This window comes from Wasmannia auropunctata, unplaced genomic scaffold, assembly GCF_000956235.1.
Source record: "Wasmannia auropunctata unplaced genomic scaffold, wasmannia.A_1.0 LD335661.1, whole genome shotgun sequence".
Taxonomy (NCBI): domain Eukaryota; kingdom Metazoa; phylum Arthropoda; class Insecta; order Hymenoptera; family Formicidae; genus Wasmannia; species Wasmannia auropunctata.
In genome coordinates this window covers 50,677-64,946 of record NW_012027229.1, presented here as the reverse complement: position 1 = coordinate 64,946, position 14,270 = coordinate 50,677, and the positions used below count along the sequence as shown (strand labels likewise).

General features: G+C 41.2%; 1 protein-coding gene across 1 annotated transcript in view; it reads left to right on the top strand.

The window, feature by feature from the left end:
• LOC105456472 (serine/threonine-protein kinase NLK) overlaps positions 1–14,270 on the top strand; it is a gene marked incomplete at its 5' end in the record, with an annotated part of 41,930 nt that overhangs the window by 11,374 nt on the left and 16,286 nt on the right. The window contains one exon of the mRNA XM_011700531.1: positions 5,228–5,334. Coding sequence (XP_011698833.1) covers positions 5,228–5,334 — 107 coding nt within the window. The remainder of the gene's footprint in view (positions 1–5,227; positions 5,335–14,270) is intronic.

Genomic DNA, 14,270 nt, shown 5'->3' with positions numbered 1-14,270 from the left:
GAGTGAGCGCGTGATTCCCGGGGGGAAAGAGTCGGAAGGAAAAGTCGCGGAAACTTATTTTGTATGCGCCTTTTCCCAGTTTTTAAACGGAGCGCAGATTACGTCGCAGGTTATACAATTAATCGCTCACCGCAGTTTATTACGTTTACGCGAAACAATCGTTCTCTATTAAATTATATTAAATAATGTCTCAGAAATTACTTATCTAAATTTGGAACATAGATAATATGTACATTTGCATGAATAGATAATCTAAATTACAAGTCATTATACAGTGAAATTTGCTTTTCAAAAAATTTGAATAATCAAACGAATACGCTTCTCGCATTATAGGTTTAGAAAAGTATCTATTTTATAATTACAATAATATTGATAATGAATTAAAATGACGACCTAAATCTTTGTCGATTGTCTTACATTAAAAATTTAAAAAAAATAATAATTTTAAATCAAATAATTTTATCTTCAGGGACTATGCATGTATTTTTTTAAACCAATATGTCAGAAAAACATCTTTATTCTCTGCGAAGTCGTTCGAAAGGAGGCCAAACTCGAAATCGCGTTTCCGTTCACGGATGTCGCTAACTTCTTCCTCAAATCGGCGCAGCTTAAGTTCGCGCCTTTTTTTATAAGCGGCGCGAGAGAACTGCAGTATCGCTGAGAGTTCTTTCTCTTTCTCTCGAGGTGTTCCGACGTTGTTCGCGAGCCGAGTTCGAACTCGGTTGACCGGTCGGACCAGCCGGATCGGCCTTGCTCGAACACCTCCGGAGTCTAAGTCTTCATCATCGTCCTCCTCATCCTCGTCGTTGTCGCACTTCTGGATGGCCATTTCTTTGTCATTCCAATCCCAGCGTAGAATCTAAAAGGGTGTTACCGGTATTCATCCCCCTCCCCCCCCCCCTCTCTCCCGAGAGATGCAAAAGCTTGAGAGATGTGTGCAAGTAATCCGATACTATCCTGTTCGACACTTGTTCGATACTGAATTTTAATTTGCGGTTCAGTCACGAGAAGAGATACGAAAGCGTGTGAAGTTCCGATCAATGATGCAACCTCCGCTGGGGTTAGTGCCAAGAAATAAATCAACTCGTAAAATCTCCGATTTTACTTTTTTACACTTTTCCGGACGGTTTCCGGTCGTCAAAAAAATATCACGATGTAGTGATAACGCACGCCTTCTTTTCGCCCAACCCGCGCGCGATCTCCTGATCGCGCGCACATCGTATCGTGGAGTCTCGCGGCTTTATTCGCGAGATATGGGGACTCCTAGCGAATCCGCATATCCAGAGTCCTCCAGATTCTTTCTTCCTCCTTGGACCGGTACCGGATAGATGACGAGGAGAAAGTGGGGATAAGAGACGAGAGAGATAGAAAGGGTATGGAAGGGAAGGGAAGACGGTAGAAAACGGCAGGATACTCAATTCCCTTCGCGCTCGTTCACTCGGCGCGGCGCGGCGCGGAGAACTGGGAGAGAGATGATGCTAGGGGCAACTCTCGCTTTGTCCAGGAACCGGTCGACGTGCCTACCAGGAGGCAAGCAGGCAGGCAGGCAGGCAGGCAGGCACGCATCGATCCGCCAATCGCGCCGGCGGTACCTTAAGCATGCTGCACAATGCCGACAATGACGAGAGAGAGAGAGAGAGAGAGAGAGCTTTTGGGGAAAGTATTGTATACGCGACCTCGGTTTTTCTATTTTTTTTTTCAATGTTAGCAGACGTACTTACCCTATACTTTTTTTTATATTTTTACGTGAAATATTTGCGTCACTTTATTTCTGTCACACTGCCAATTTTTTTTTAACAGCAGATTCTTTATTATCAATTTAGGATCGATCTGTTTTTTTTTTACGTGTAGATGTCTAGACACCAATAATGGTTGATATCGAATTCCGAAGAAATTGGCGCATCGAATATCTCTCTATCCTGGGAGAAATATCCCACGTCAATCCTTCTAATCCGATCACTAGAGTTCTGGAAATGTATCTGGCGCACAAAGTCGCCCTCGGCTATTGTTTCTCGTCTCTCGCATTCTCACCTTTATGATGGTACCGTGGATACCGCAGAAAAAGACGATCCTTTTCTTCCCCCCGTCGATAGTTAGGATGATTTTTCTGTTTTTAAAGTTAAAGAAGAAAATCGTGAGAAAGGATCGTGAGAATTGTGCAGAAAAGGAAAATTAGAGTTTATTTTTTTAGTCTAACTTTGACGCTTGACTAAACGTACTTTAATTCGGACTTGTTAAATACTCGTATTAATCAGAATAGGGAGAAAATATTCTTTTCCTTTTTCGTTTTAATAAGCGTTAAAAAGATTGTTCGGATGAGGCTTGGAAAAGAAAAAGTGAAGTCGAAAATTTACTCTGCACAGCATGATTTTCCTGGTGAGATCTCGCGTTGTTGTTTGCGTCGGCAGGCATGCACAGCCATCAATCATGGCCCTGAAACAGCAATAGAGACGTTACGACGTAGCGAAGAGATATCGTATTTCTGTAAACGCAAAGTTCAATTCGAAATGGAGCGCTCGTCGAGATAAATCGCTTTTTGCTGCACGGATTCCTTTTTACGTGGCAAAAGATACAAAATCTTTACGTCCCTTCAGATAAAGTTGCGCTGATAAGCAAAATATCTTAAAATTTGTTATGCTTGACAGATAACGTTTCGAAAAGCACGACATCTCTCGTTCTTTTAAATAAAATATCCCCAACGAATATTAGATGTATGGATATCTTTCGTACATGTGAAAGATGTACTGGTATTCATTTATTTAAATAAGAAATTTTATATGTCAAATTATAAAATTCTATCATAAGGTCCAATATTTGAGAGCTGAATAAGAATAACTTCTTTCCGTCGCTGGGCTTATTTCCAAAAATTTTGAAAGATGCTCTGTATTTTTTAACCACTTACATTTAGATGTATACTTATATATAGAGAATTCCCAGAGCGTGATGAAAATAATCTCGACTGCTGATAATTCGAAAGCTATCAGTGCTCCTATGTCGAAGCAGACAACTCTTCTTTTTTCGTACATCCATCATTATTGTACGGCTTTCCGTAGCTCCGGTGTATCCCGTGTATCCCTTCTGGACGCTTTAATTATCAAACGGTAATTATGCGTCACGAACACTATGGACTGTACACGTACAGTACCCTATTCCACTTCGCATCGCGAAATCGAAACGTCGAGCTTCTGATAATTCAAAGGGGCCGATGTGGCCGCGCTCTCCCGCGGTCTTTGATCGCGATCGATCGATCGGAGCCGAGGCTCGGTGGTTACGCGCAGCTATAGGAGCGCGGCGCAGCCGCTTTCAAATCAATAGATTCACCTTCAGACAATAGATAATTTGATTTCGTGGATATGAATGTGAAGGCACGAGGAGAATTTCGTCGTGTCGTATTTGCATGCGTTTACGATATCGAGACACTAATTGTAAGCCACGAAATTTATAACCGTCTCAAATCCCGGTTCCAGGTTCTCTTTCGAAGCCAGTTTGAGTTCTCTCGCAATCTCTCTCTCTCTCTCTCTCTCTCTCTCTTCTCTTCTCCTTCACTCCCTCCCCCCTCTCTTTCTCCCTCTCGACTTGCATACCGCGTCAGGTTCGCGGCAGGGCAGCCTCTACCTGCATTCCAATCTACCCGGTCGACCTCATTCCGCCATTATACTATTTCGTTCGGCCTCTCGGCTATCTCGCGTTCCCTCGAACAACGTCTCCCGCGCGTTCGTTCGCGCGGGAGCGAGTTTTCGGGGCCGAATTATGTCACACACCCGGGACGTCGCGCTCCCCCGTCCCTGACATTGCGCTCCCGATTCGAAGTTCGTTCCTTCGACATTTCCGCGGCGATCTCGGCCACGGCGAAACGGAATTCAGTTTCGCGCATCTGCGATCATTAATATTTACGAGAAGAATTATATAGGTCAAAATAATTTGTTTTATATAACGATATCGTCTCTTAAAAACCTTCTCGTCGCGATACGAATTAACGATACGAAGATGAGACCAGCGGTGAAACGTCAAATTTCGATTATCAGCTTTTGGTGCTGCAATTTTTTTTTTTTACTGACCTCGATATTAATTCTTTCGTTCATTGTTCGTTTCGTGCAAAGTCTCCCGGTAGCGATCGGCCATTCTGCGTGTAATGGATCCTCTTTCTCTCTGTCTCCCCTGACATTATGACATCGACAATCGTATTCATTATGGCCGATTCGATCACTGTCAGCGGCAGGCAAGTAGATACCATCGAGTGCCGCGTATATCGATATTCATTATCTATTACGTTATCCCGGGCGATCGGGCGCTCGGTCATTCGCCAAATGCATTCGTATACGCCATAAATCAACCCCGCTGCGAAAATATTAACTCTCTCGACCGCACACGTGACACGGATATTTCACGATGAAGCGATCGCACGCGTGTTACTTTACACCGCGTTACAGCGCGATTGCAGTTTTACCTCGGACGTTGATGGATCGGTATAACTCGGTGACGGATTATTCCGCTCGGTGTGGCTGTTGTTACGATAAAAATTCTTTCCTTTTCAGAAGACCGGCCGATCATTATTATTTTAGCCCGCGACAATTAAGCGGACAGTGAAATATTATTCAGGGCAGTAAGGAAATATATAAAATCATATCGGCATAAATGAAGGATATATCTGTACAGTATCTACGTGCAATGATAATAATAATAAGATAAATATTATCCATGATATTCATGATAAACATCGATAAAGTAATTATTAACCGCGAAGTAAAATAACAACAACCCGATTAAATTTGCTTTAATATATTAATTAATGTTCCAATTAATATTCTGAAAACATCGCAGACACACACAATTTGATATTTTATCTACAATATTAAAATTAATATCTACACAACGAACTGTAAGTGAATGTTTCACTTCTGCGGACACATTTAGGCCTTTGAAAAGTGAATTACAACCTCCGCCGAAGCTCAGAACCTAATGCGTTTACCGTTCGTGACGTTATCGAAAACGTTTGCACGCTCGGCGTGCCAGAAATAAAATTGATATAGGTTATTAAGGGGATTAAATGAAGTGGTTCGCGCATGCGAAATTAGTCGACCTGTTCCGCAGGGTGCGACGTAACGACGCAGACGGAAAGGAGAATCACCTGTTAATTGCCACTCGTTCGGTATACGCGCGACACGACTTAGCGATATAATACGAGCGATCATAATCGATAAATTCCTTAACGAGCCACCCAACGCAGATACGTGATCACCGAGCTGCTCCAGAGCGACCTGCACAAGATCATCGTGAGCCCGCAGCATCTCAGCCCGGACCACATCAAGGTCTTCCTTTATCAGATTCTACGAGGTGAGTTACAGGCAGCCTTATCACGTTTCTTTTTATTACGCGTGTAATGATACGAGCGGGAATTTTTTTAAAACGTGAAATACGAAAGGAGTGTAGAGGCATGTTACCTGATATGCTTTTAAAATTTGCAGTAGCGTATATTATATTAACGTAACAATATATGTATATTGTACACATATCTATTACGTTACATTATTTTCAATACAGGTTGATACATTTTTACTGTTAACGTTAAATTGAACGTATAATGAAGAATGTGCAATGCAGACGGATGGTGGGCCAGCTCGACTAAAACATAAACGCGCGTATCCTCGTCAGGAAACTGAAAAGAGCGGCAGGAGTAACGAAAGGATGAGAAAGTTCGAAGTTAGAGCTCCCAGGACGGCGAAGATGCCGGTCCAGTCTCTCTTGACGACCTCTCAGGAGTCATTGAGGTCGAGATTCCGAGATAGTCTGCCAGGTGGGAGAAGAGGGAGAGGGGGGGGGAAGAGGGGGAGGGGTGGCGGACAGGATGTGGCGGAGAATGGGGTTGGATACGAGGAACGAGATGAGAATGGCGAAGAAGGAGGAAAAGCGTCGGCGGTTATAAAAATCCACGAGCGGCATATTGCCTCCGTCGTCGTCGGGCGACGGTTAGGTGGGGGCGGGAGGAGGAGGGAGGAGAAGCGAGGATGGGGAGTCGGTAGGAGCGGCGAGGGCGGGAGAACTGGGATAAACAGGATCGTTTCTATTCATCCCTCGGGATCATCCCGGGATCTCGACGCTCCTATATCGTCCTTACATTGTCTGGCTTGCCGAATTACTCGTCCTCGTCCCCTCCTGTCCTTCCCCCCCCCTCCACCTCTCCGCCGCTCTGTCTCTTTCCCTAGGATTGAAAAATGTTCGTCCACCCTTTTCGTAGTTCTCGTTTATCTTTTTCTCTTGGTCGCTCCTGTCACTATTTTCCCCTTTTTGCAGGAGAAAAAAAAAGAAAAGCCCGCGAAGATACTCTTTCACGACTTAGTTTTCCCGTGCGCATCAGTATTGAAATTTGTTTGTTCAAAAATCACACGACAGATAAAAGTTCTCAAAGTTCCTATTTATTGCGGGAGCTTTTGTAGAAGTAATTATTAGTGGTATCATTAAAATTTGTCGCGACAACGTGATATGAAAGACATACGCGATAAGAGTGCAATATTAGAATTTTATTCTCCCTCCGCGGAGATATGTAAAAAAAAAAAACTTGAGATTCTCCCCCCGTTCCGTTAGGAATTGCATATTGCATCGTCGAGCGTAATTTTAATCAAAGAGGCACAGCACGCGTGATTACATTTCATGGATGCGGAATTTTATTAGAAGTCTGCCGTCCCTTTGTATTTCGTACACAAGCGCGATTTGGCTATCCAAAAACGCGGGATAAACATCTCTCTCGTTGTGCGAGAGGGAGAGAAAGGGAGAGGGAAAGAGAGCGGATCAAAGGGTCGGATTAAAAGCGTCTCGACACGACACGGCACAACACGGGAATGGAAAAAAGAAAGGTGCTCATCGTCTGAAAATGAAATTCCACGACGATAATAGACAAATTTGAAAGTCGCTATCTCAATGCTTAAAAATTGTTCGGTTTATAAGAATCGCTTTTTTTTCTCCGGATTTTTCATTCTCGTCGATATTATTTTTAAATAATTCAAATAATTAGATTTTAAATGTAGTATATTGTATTACGTTTGCCAATATTTAAAAAATTTATCGAGTGTTATTGATTTCGATTAATTGATATGGTTCTTGTTTTTTCCTCTACTGTATAAAAGAAAGATAACAAGATAACATAATTCAAGTGTTGTAACTACGCTTATTAATTTTCATATTTTCATTCTCAAGAGATATTATATCGGAATTCTCGTGGTAGGCAATTATTTGTAACGAACAGTCGCAGATTTTTCATTAAATATGGAAAGAATTACAGCAGTGAGAGAGAAGGGGGGAGGAGAAAGTCATCTTTTTGTACGATCGATTTTGTTTATATTGCGATCACTCGACGAATGCGGCACTCGACGAAATGAAAACTCCGGTAGCGAGAAAGAGAGAGTGAGAGAAAGAAAACGGGACGAATGTGGAAAGAGAGAATCGGAAGAGAAGAAAAACGAGGGTCGCGGGCCGCGGCGCGCTAAATTCGTTACTCACGCTTCTGCCTTTGCATACAACAGGCGCATCTGAGCGATATTAGAACACATCTTGCGATCTATCGCGCGCACGACGGATAAATCCTCGCTGCCGATTGAATCGCCCCTCTAAACTCCGAGGACCCGCGATGTTCACGTTGGGGATTTCGCATAACGTTGCACATATATCGTAACTTTAGTAGAGGAAGAAAAGTCTGCGCGTTTGCAAGTAGAAAATACATACATTCGTGTCTGCGGTCGCGAAGTGAAACAAATCGAAGTAATATCGAAAATAAATTGATTTAGAGTATAAACTCTAATTTAGAAAGGAATACATGAGATACACTGAGAAAAAAAATTTGTTGAAAAACGCAAAATTTGTTTCATTTTAAATATTTAGTCCGATACGTTTAACGCCAAAATATTTAGTCCGATACGTTTAACTGAACGTTACTACGATGACACAAAATATTTGTTATTATTATAAACAAAATACTATTTTTTAACTAAACTATTTTGTTTCAACAAAAGTTTATTGTATTTAACTCAACCGTTCTATTAAAAATAAACACTATTTATTCCCACCAGCATCGTTTACATTTTACAAGTTAGTTTGATACTTGGAATTTAAACAAATATATTACTTGGTAACTAAATAGCATCCAAACACAAATAAATACTACTAGTATTTCGAACAAAATAATTTAATTGAGTTGGTTTAGTTAATTCTTAATTAAAAAATTTTGATGGTTGACATGAATGAACTATACTTTTTGTTGTGCAATTAAAAAATTGTTAAATCAACCATCCGATCAAACAATACAACAATACAACTATATAAATTTAGTTCGTACAATCAATTTTTTTCTCAGTGTACGTCAATAAAAAGGATTTAAGAGAAATTTTTTGGTGCAGTGTCACACTGTGACGATCGAGTTGATCCTCTCGCGAACACATCCTTCTGCGGCCGAAAGAACGCATCCTTTGGCTTTTATTATTACCTAAAGATATAAAAGACAGGCGCAAAGGGGGTAGCCACATTAATTCATCATTCGTCGTGTCGCCATACTTTTGTTTCTCCTCTGGCCGCTTGTGTTTTCGAGGATAATTTGTCACGACAGGTTTTCGCCGCGTCTCATCCCCGCTTCCCTCCTTCCCTCCTTTGCCACGAAGGATGTGCAACCCGAATCGCGCGTTAGCCAGCGAAGGCGAAGGAGGAGAGCCAGCGTTCACCCTTCGCTTCCGCTCTCGGCCAAAAGGAGGTTTGTGGCGCAACTAGTGCAACGTGAATGCAACGCGAGAGAGCAACCGGATCATTATGCGCCAGCCGACTGATGCGCACCGTTGCGAATAGTAAATTTTCCTCGTTTTCTCATAATTAATAATCTTTCTTGTTTCATCACACGGCGACTTCTTCGTTTTATTTCTCTCTTTATTTTTGTCTTCCCCCTCCCCCCCCTCTCACTCTCCCGCCGCGATAAGAGTTACTTCTGAAATTACTGTTTTCGATACTCGTGAGCAAGCGCGAGGAGAAATGCTGTCTCGATGTAACGTAATATGTGATTAGAATAACTGTCGAGATAAAATTGCGTTATGAGCGATTTGGAATTTTATCTTGGAGATATAAAAGGGATTTTTTTTAATGTATAGATAACGAAAGAGTCGAGTAGTAAGAAAGCAAATGAAAAAAAGTATTAATTGTAATAATTGATATAATTATACGATTAAAGTAGAAAATCTGGTGCAGTTACAGATGCGATAAATATAATTTTATTTTGAGATATGAAGAAATATGAGATTTTTTAAAATAATGAAAGAGTCGAGCAGTAAGAAAGAAAATGATAAAAAAGTATTATTGTAATAATTCTTATAATTATGCAATTGAAGTAAAAAATCTGGTGCTTATATAGATATGATAAATGTAATTTTCTTAAATTAAATTTATCATTAGTCTAACAGGATTTTATGTTATTCTTAATATAAATATTGGTAATCTCGTTAAATTAAATTTAATTTCTACAGCACGACACTGATGATATTTCTCAGATAAATTTATCATTGAAAATCGCGGAATATCTAGATATTTTTTACGTTCGCTTTGAAACTTGAATTCAAACGTATTTCGCGCAGCGAAAAATCAGGACCCAGATTAACTAAAAATAATAATACATTCGCTATTCACTCATTTTGCTCGTTTGCTATTTATTTCAGCGAATTGCTGAACGGTGATTTTTTTTTTGAGAAACACATTTCTAAAGATCTCGTCACAATCGTGATTTTCTTTTTTTCTAAATTGCTATTGTGACCAAGAACGAAAATAGGTGTTCGTCAATCTCGGCCAGGACTGCTCTCTTGGCCGTGCTCTTGGGTCAACGTCCGTTCCGATCAGACCCTGAATTCGTTCGAGCTCCTGCGTGTTTCAACGGTTATACGCACGTCTCAAGGAGACGCCGCAAACCGGAAAGCGAGCGGCACGCTCGTATCCGGTAAGGTGGTCGTTCGGGTCGCGCACTCGCGAATCGTCGATCGCGATCGCGATCTCGAGCGTCATGTATTTAACATGAAATCTTCAGCACTTTGACTCGAAGCTTTGAAAGCAAGATGCAACGTGTGTGAGACAGGATACTTATTAATAACGATCCTTCGGTCGTGATTCAATTGACACAATGTGACAGTATTTTTTTTACACGTTTTACCCAAGTTTTTTTATTTTTTGCTCTGTTTTCTTTAATCTAAAAAAAATGCAAAGGGTCGATCGCTCGCGGTACAACAAACTGCTTATATCGACAATATTATAGAATTACGAAGAGGACGATGATCTTTGCGTCATGGATCCGATTCTCTCACGGACAGTTGACCACATAGTCGCGGATCCGTTTCGGATCCCATCCAGTGTAGCGCGACGCGTTAAAGCTCGGGGCACAGATAGAGCAGAAAGCAGCTCTTCTCTTGACTGGTCCGAAACCAGTCCTGTGCCGCCGCCCATTCGTGACCCCGGACCCCGTCATCCGGTCTCGGCTCTGGCTTCTCCTCTAACTACCTCGCCACTCCTGCTCCTTCGTCCTGCGCGTCCTCCTACCTCCTCCCCCTTCGCCCTCCTTCCTCTTGCGTTCTCCTTCCTTCTTCTTCCGTCCGTCGCGACGTTTTAATTAAGGGGCAATATCTTTTTGAAGAGAAATCACGGCGTTTCTCTTTTTAATCTACCGAGAAGGCGGGCGCGCCGTGCCAACATTGTGTAACAACAAATCGATATCTCGCAACAAGAGCAACCGATATCGTACCGGAGAGCGAAAGCGGAAGGAAGGGAAATGTATTTTTAGACGGATAAATAGCATCGGAGGATTTAGTAGAGAAGTGAATTTAATTTCGACGTGAACTGCGCCGTAAAACTGTGCCCTAAGCGGAACTTCCTTTGCTTTGCCATATACGCATTCTTGAAAATTGATTGATCTAATTTTAATTTATTGACTTTATCAATTTAATTTGAATATCAAAGACCCTTCGCCAAGCATCTAGTCTAGAATATGATGAATTAAACTTAAAATATGTATTGTTTTTAATATCATTTGTTTGTTACTACATAATTTTACAAAAAAACCCAATTTTTCGGAAACTTAAAATAAGTATTGTTTCCAACATCATTTGTTATTGTTTGTTACTACAATGTCGCAAAAAAACTAATTGTGTTTGAAACTTACCAATTTATTAATTTAAAAAAAAGATGCAGATGTAAAAAATAAAATACTCCAATACAAACATCTCTAACGTTTGTTCTTAAAAAAACTAATTTTTCCTGTGATGCTTTTATATGTGTTTCGTATTTTCTTTCAAGAAAATACATAATTTGAAAATTAATTTTTCTCTAAATAGATGTATTTTAGGAATATTTTTAATCGAGATTTGCAATTGCAAGATCACATGTGCCAGAACGATTTGTAGTGGTAGTAGCAGTGTAATTTCTGCGCAGAGATTGTGTGACACGTGTCGCGCGGCGTGTCTGACTTCGTCGATTTGTACGCTCGTACTACTTGCCAGTGGTTGCGATCGACGTCAAACGAATCTTAATGAGCGGATTACACGGCGTGTAATCTCGTTCGCGCGGTTAAGTGTAACGCGTAACATATATAAGGAGGTAGGGGGAAAAAGAGAGAGGGAGCAGGAAGAAACAGACAAAATAATTTAATTAAACACCGGCGCGCAAGCAGGCGGGATTAATGTTTTTACTTCAAACATCGACGCGTGAAAGTCAAAAGAACACCAAGAAATCAGCGTCGTTGCATTAACTAATTTGTTGAAATAAATCCGACGAGATATTTTTTAATATTTTAGACGATTACGATAAATTGCGTGATTTCTTATGATTACTTCATTCGCATGTGATTGATGATGATGAATTGCATTGTTATTTCAATAATTTAAATTCTACTAAATATTGCTCATTGCAACTGTATTGTAATTATAATTACAATATATTCTGCAATAAATATTAATTGTGAATTTCAATAAATTTTAAGCAAGATATTCAAATTTCACATCGACGTAATGGATCAACTTCTTCTTCGTCAAGATACCTGGTATCCGTGGATGATTTCTTGTGCTATATAATTAGTCCCGTTTATTCCCGTTAATTCGCGATTCGCCGAACGAGGATCGTAATTCCTCCCGAATCGCTGCCTCGAGTCGAAGCCAGAAGTCGACGAAGTTAATAATTCAAAGTCCCGCTCTCTCGAGGGCAAATATTAGCTCACATTCTCTTCACTCGCCTGTCATTCTTCTACATTGTACATTAACAAGTACCGACATTAAATCGGCTGGAACTTCGCCAGCGCGAACCCTCTTAGCTTTAAGTTTTCGCTGCACGTGCACGAGCCACGTGCATCAGCGACGTAGGTGGATCAAATTTTTAGTTCAATTTCTCACACCGTGTATTTCGCTCTATAAGCACATCACTGTTCCAGCCTGAAGCTTTATTTTATATCAGAAACTTCTTTTTTTCCAATCAAGAACATTTTATATGTTATTTTTACTATTTGATTACTATTATTATTTTATTGTTATTATTAATACACAATAATTTGTGTACATAATGATAATTTTTGCATGTTGCCAAGAAATTAAAATATCTAGTATTATTGTATTTTCAATAAAGACAGAATAATCGCTTAGCTCGTTTTGAAAAACAAACGATAGTTTGAAACTATAAATTTGATATAAAGCCTATATTAACTTAAGGCGTGGACAAGTACGTACGATAAAAATTTAATATTTCTCTTCTTCTTTTCTCACTTATGTGGGCAATTTAATTTCTCGTGCACGCAGTAGACTTTTTTTTTCTTAACCTGTCTTCGATACCCTTGACACAACTTAGTTCACGATGTGCTAGTCTACGATCTAATTTGACGGCAAATGTGCTACACGAAGGCGAGACGCATGCCGGAAGCAGGTCGATGCGAGGCAACGTACATAAGTACGTGCATGTACGCGCGCGCGAGCGCGTGTTGTTAATTAAATTCAACGTCTGATCGGAATTGACTTAATCGACAACAGGTGTATCGATCAAGGGATAATATTCCGAGAACGACGTGGCTATATATATGCACGCCGCCGAAGTTGAATCCTTAATCAAGCGCGCGATCGAAGCCTGCACGATGTCGTAAATTACACGACATTTTCATTAAATGGAATAATGCGACCGTGCGTCAGTCATCCGGATAAGGTGAAATTATCCAATTACCAACAGATAAAAATACACAAGTTGCGTGAACAAAAGAAAAATCAGAAACTACACGTGTTTTTTAGAAGCTCGGCAACGTAAATTGTGAGTGATATAATTATATAATTATCAATTGTCTTACACCGTTGAGATTTTTTTCGACCATCCAATTTCGACCTCTGAATTCATGATTTTCATTTACTTTCCACAGTTTTCCACTTATTTTCTAATTTTTCGCGAATTTATAACTTAAACCTATTTCGGAATTTACGCAGGTCAGTAAACTTCGTTACACGTTATATGACGAAATTTCGAAATTGGGAAGGATTGACGAGCTGTCGTGCTTTTGTTCGGTGCAACGAGGGGGGGGGGGGAAGAAACTTTACGGAGAGGAGGCGAAATTTCGACGGAAGCGCAAAAGCTCTCGGCGATCATGGAAGCACATCGCTCTCGCGTGTCTTGGCAGCGTCACAACGGGCGCGGCAGTATTAGTGGCGGTATTGTGTTATGTTGTTACGGCCCGACGACGGCCGCGTCGTCCAACATTTAAGACATTTAAGATACTTCGCGAACTCTCTGACAGGAAGCCGCGCGGCGGCGCTCATTATACGCGAGAGATCCTTTTTTTTTTGTATCTCCTCCTGCTCGCGAGGTAAATTACTCGGCGGGGATTAATCGCGACCGGGTGATTAATCGCGCGCTGGCCGATTACTGCCCATTAACGGACTTTTGCCCGTCGCTCTCGAAGCAATTCTCAGCGCGAGCCTCCGTCCTTTTTTTCTTTTCTTTCTGCCGCGAGCGATCGTGCCGCTTTCGCGATCCTATACCGGCTCGCGAGGAAGAGCGAACGGGAATTCGAACGTTCTCGTCGTTCCCGATGGCGTTTCATGCCGACGAAGAATCCCCTTGCACTTGGCAATTTCTTCTCCCGCAAATGCCGAAATGATACGCGTTCCACGAATATAACAAACGGATCTCCCAGTCTCAGGTGGTTGCGCGCGTGTAACGCGCCGCGGTTATCGGCCTCGGCTGAAAATAAGTTCTCGCGGTGTGCGTGGCTTCTTGTTTACAGCGGCGCGATTCCG